This window comes from Neophocaena asiaeorientalis, unplaced genomic scaffold (genome assembly GCF_003031525.2).
Source record: "Neophocaena asiaeorientalis asiaeorientalis breed wild unplaced genomic scaffold, Neophocaena_asiaeorientalis_V1.1 scaffold357, whole genome shotgun sequence".
Lineage (NCBI taxonomy): Eukaryota > Metazoa > Chordata > Mammalia > Artiodactyla > Phocoenidae > Neophocaena > Neophocaena asiaeorientalis.
This window is the reverse complement of record NW_020173270.1, coordinates 4358074-4362884: the sequence shown is the minus strand read 5'-3', so window position 1 is coordinate 4362884 and position 4811 is coordinate 4358074. Positions and strand designations below refer to the sequence as shown.

Below are 4811 nucleotides of genomic sequence, written 5' to 3'. Positions count from 1 at the left end.
GGTAAGGGTCTGACTTTGGAGGTGGGGTTCAGGCTTCACGGGGGTGTCGACGTGTGCAGTCACCCAGGACCCCATGCTCAGAAGGGCCCCACGCTTGGTTTAATGCCCTGCTGTCCTTGTTGGGAAGCTCTTCATCACTTTTGGACAAGGAGCTCTACATTTTCCTATTGCACTGGACCCTGCAAATTACGTAGCCACTTCTGCCTGGGTTCAAATCCCGACCAGGCCATTTACTTGCCCTGTGCCCTTGAGCAAGTAACTGAGATTCTCAAAGCCCCGAACCCCAGAGGTTTACTCACAATGATATTGGAGAAGTTCCCCAGCCAAATGACCAAGGGCTGAGGCAAATTAATTTAGATTTTGTATTGAGGATGTTGAGGGTTGAAGGAAGGAAAACTAAATTTTTAATAGGGTATTAATGAGTGAGCAAATAAACATATGAGTGTGTGAATGAATGAACGAATGAATGAGAAGTGAACGAGCGCCGGACACTGAACCTTAGGGCCACCTGTACTCCCTGCTCTCCTAACGTCCCCACCCCGCCCCACTTTCCTGCCCTCCCGAGCGCCCCCTGCCGGTGAGCGGCTCGGCCTCGCGAAACCCAAATCGGACCACTCGCCTGGCTTCGCCTTTGCTCTCGCTCCTGGTTGGCTCCGAGTCGCTCTCCCTGCCTTTTGCGGAACGTACTCCTTTGGCCTGCGTCTGCGTTTCCGTCGGTTCCGGTACAGTGACAGCCACAGGAAGTACGTAGCCAAACTTTCCCGGGTCCCACAAGCCATCGCGATAGCATTGCATGACGGGAGTGGTAGTCCTCGAGAGAGGAGTTTCCGCCACAATTGGCTGTGATTGGAACTGCCATTCCCGCCATGCATCGTGATACCACTTCGCCGCCGCTGGCCCTCGGCCTTCTGGGAGTTGTAGTTTTAATACCTTACCGTTCCTTTTCTGTTTCACGGAGTGTGCCGGCTTAGAGAACTACATTTCCCTGCACCCTTCCAGTCTCCAATGGAACCAGGTCGCGGCAGCCATTTTGTTCTGCCCCAGAAGCCCCTAAGATGGCGGCGGGGGAGACGGTGAAGGTTGCCCCGTGTTCCTCCGGGCGCTAGTCCGCTGTCCCCCCGCCCCGTCCCCCAGTACCCCGGCGGCTGGCCCATGGCCTGGCGGAGGCCCGGACCATGGACCTCCACACCGCCGTGTACAACGCCGCCCGCGACGGCAAGCTGCAGCTGCTTCAGAAGCTGCTCAGCGGCCGGAGCCGGGAGGAGCTGGAAGAGCTGACGGGCGAGGTGGCCAGCGGGGGGACGCCGCTGCTCATCGCCTCCCGTTACGGCCATTTGGACGTGGTCGAGTACCTGGTGGACCGGTGCGGCGCGAGCGTGGAGGCGGGCGGCTCGGTGCACTTCGATGGCGAGACCATCGAGGGTGCTCCGCCGCTGTGGGCCGCCTCGGCCGCCGGCCACCTGGACGTGGTGCGGAGCCTGCTGCGCCGTGGGGCCTCGGTGAACCGCACCACACGCACCAACTCGACGCCCCTGCGCGCCGCCTGCTTCGATGGGCACCTGGAGGTGGTGCGCTACTTGGTGGGCGAGCACCAGGCCGACCTGGAGGTGGCCAACCGGCACGGTCACACGTGCCTCATGATCTCCTGTTACAAGGGTCACCGCGAGATCGCCCGCTACCTGCTAGAGCAGGGCGCCCAGGTGAACCGGCGCAGCGCCAAAGGCAACACGGCCCTGCACGACTGCGCCGAGTCCGGCAGCCTGGAGATCCTGCAGCTGCTGCTCGGGTGCAACGCCCGCATGGAGCGGGACGGCTACGGCATGACCCCGCTGCTGGCGGCCAGCGTGACGGGCCACACCAACATCGTGGAGTACCTCATCCAGGAGCAGCCCGCTGGGGAGGAAGCGAGGCCGGGGCTGGCCCGAGAAGGCCCCTCCGCCGGCGTGGCGTGCGCGCAGCCCCAGGGCGCCCGCTGCGGCAGCTCCTCCCCAGAGGAATCCCTGAGTGAGGAATCGTACGAGAGCTGCTGCCCCACCAGCCGGGAAGCCGCCGTGGAAGCCTTGGAGTTGCTGGGAGCCACCTACGTGGATAAGAAGCGAGATCTGCTCGGGGCCCTGAAACACTGGAGACGGGCCATGGAGCTTCGTCACCAGGGGGGCGCGTATCTGCCCAAACCCGAGCCCTCGCAGCTGGTCCTCGCCTATGACTATTCCAGGGAGGTGAACACCGCCGAGGAATTGGAGGCGCTTATCACCGACCCGGATGAGATGCGCATGCAGGCCTTGTTGATCCGAGAGCGCATCCTGGGTCCCTCCCACCCAGACACTTCCTACTATATTCGGTACCGGGGTGCGGTGTACGCCGACTCGGGCAACTTCGAGCGCTGCATCCGCTTGTGGAAGTATGCCCTAGACATGCAGCAGAACAACCTCGAGCCTCTGAGCCCCATGACCGCCAGCAGCTTCCTCTCCTTTGCCGAACTTTTCTCCTACGTGCTCCAGGACCGCTCGGCCAAGGGCAGCCTGGGCACGCCAGTCGGCTTTGCAGACCTCATGGGGGTGCTGTGCAAAGGAGTCCGGGAAGTGGAGCGGGCTCTGCAGCTGCCCAAGGAGCCCGGGGACTCGGCCCAGTTCACCAAGGCCCTGGCCATCATCCTCCACCTGCTCTACCTGCTGGAGAAAGTGGAGTGCACGCCTGACCAGGAGCACCTGAAGCACCAGAAGGTCTACCGGCTGCTCAAGTGCGCCCCCCGCGGCAAGAACGGCTTCACCCCTCTGCACATGGCCGTGGACGCGGAGACCACGAACGTGGGCCGCTACCCGGTGGGCAGGTTCCCCTCCCTCCAGGTGGTCAAGGTGCTGCTCGACTGCGGGGCCGACCCAGACAGCCGGGACTTTGACAACAACACCCCGCTGCACATCGCGGCGCAGAACAACTGCCCGGGGATCATGAACGCCCTGATCGAGGCGGGGGCCCACATGGACGCCACCAACGCCTTCAAGAAGACAGCCTACGAGCTGCTGGACGAGAAGCTGCTAGCCAAGAGCACCATTCAGCCTTTCAACTACGTGACCCTGCAGTGCCTTGCGGCCCGCGCCCTGGACAAGAACAAGATCCCCTACAAGGGTTTCATCCCCGAGGAGCTGGAGGCTTTCATCGAGCTGCACTAACAGGGCCCAGAGGAGAACCTGGGAGGGGCGGGACCCGCATCTGTCCCCGCCCCGCCGGGGAGCACTTCCGGTGGCTGGAATGGGGGAAGGGCTTTCCCGCCTCCACGGCCCCCTCCCCTCCGCAGGGAGAGGGGAAGGGAGTCAGCGAGCTGTCGGTGCTAGAAGCCTTCAGGATCACGCGCTAGGAGAAAGGACTTTCTCGAGGAGCCCGCGCGCGCGCGCGCGCCCATCCTCAACAGGGAGAAGACGCTCAACCTCCCGCACCTTAGTCCTGTCTGCCTGGGTTTCTGAGGGTCTCCTTCTGACCCGGAGGCAGAGGGATTGAAGCCATCGCCATCCTCCCCTGCTAGAAACGCAAGAAGAAACGGAGAGTCGGGTCAGGCCTCTGCCCCTTACGTGGCCGGATAGACCCAGCCGCCCAGTGCAGTGTTAGGACTGGGGGTCCCCGGGCGGAGGGGGAGTGGGAGACTCGCCCCCTACAGCACATTTGCACCAGCTCCCTCCGCCCTGCTGTGGGCCGGGCTCTCTGCGGGGGCGGCCTGCCCTTTGCGTAGCTTTTGTGGTTTGGTGTTCCGTTTATTTACTAAGCGGGCAGGTTACAGGTGTGGCTCAGGAGTCCTGAGGTTTTGCTGCCATATACTTTTTTTTTTTTTTTTTGGTAAGATTTTGGTTTGTCGGGCTCTCTAAGTTCATTTGACGCAGCGAGGGTTTTGTCGTGCCCGAGATGGCCACGGCCGGCAGGAGTGAGCTTCGTTGTGTGAAGAGTTGACGGAGGGAGGGGCCGTCCCGGCCTATCAGTCCCCAAAACGAGGGGGACGGTACCTTTCTGAACACTTCACTCGTTTGCCTTTTACTTGGACCGCCCGACTTCCCGTTCACCCGAGAAGGAGAAATAATTTTCCAAACGAGGAGCCGGCCAAACACTGAAGGAGCAGGGCTTGCTGGCCGCTTCCTACCCAGCAAGAGCTAGTGTGGTTGGTTTGGGCTTTGGTTTTCACAATTTCCAAGTTAAAACTGCAGGTCACTTCTGCCTCACAAATCACACCGGAGGGCACAGGTGTGTGGCGAGCAACCCAAGTGGCTGTAGCCATTTTTTACCTGCTTGGGGAACTGGATCCAGGTGACCCTGAGACAATGCCAAGTACACCGTTAAGCCACTGAGTCAGCTAGATGAGACGCTGGATGCTGGGAATGGGTTGCCAACTAAGGTGGTACAAAGTCTTGGTCTGCCACCCTTCGGGGCGTCCAGCGCCCCTGCCAGAGAACCCGCCCCAGCGAGATTCCCTCGGGGGCATCCTCCATCCGCCCCGGCTGCCAGCAGGAGAGTGATCTTGGCATGTTGGGAGAGCAGAAGAGGACGGGAGCAGCCGCCCGCCGACTCAGGAGAGAGGTCGTTCCCACCCCGCGCCTCTCCCGCAGCCTTGTCGAGGGGCAGCTACACGGAAGCCTCCAGAAGCCACATCGGGTCCCTGGATGTCCCGCCCCACCGAGGGACCTAGGTCTCGTTTGGATTTGCAGTGTTAGTTAGGACATTCTTTCTTTACAAGGAAAGACCAGGTTTCGCCTTCCGTCAAGGTGGGAAATGCTGTCACTGTCCCTCCCAAAGGCCGGAATAAAGAAACGAGGCAGTGTCCATTGCGA

At 61.4% G+C, this 4811-nt stretch overlaps 1 protein-coding gene across 1 annotated transcript; it reads left to right on the top strand.

The window, feature by feature from the left end:
- Positions 1–1056: 1056 nt before the first annotated feature.
- Positions 1057–4811, top strand: FEM1A (fem-1 homolog A). Its single transcript, XM_024745939.1, has one exon. It carries the CDS (start codon positions 1176–1178, stop codon positions 3168–3170), a length of 1995 nt encoding a protein of 664 aa, XP_024601707.1. The 5' UTR covers positions 1057–1175; the 3' UTR covers positions 3171–4811.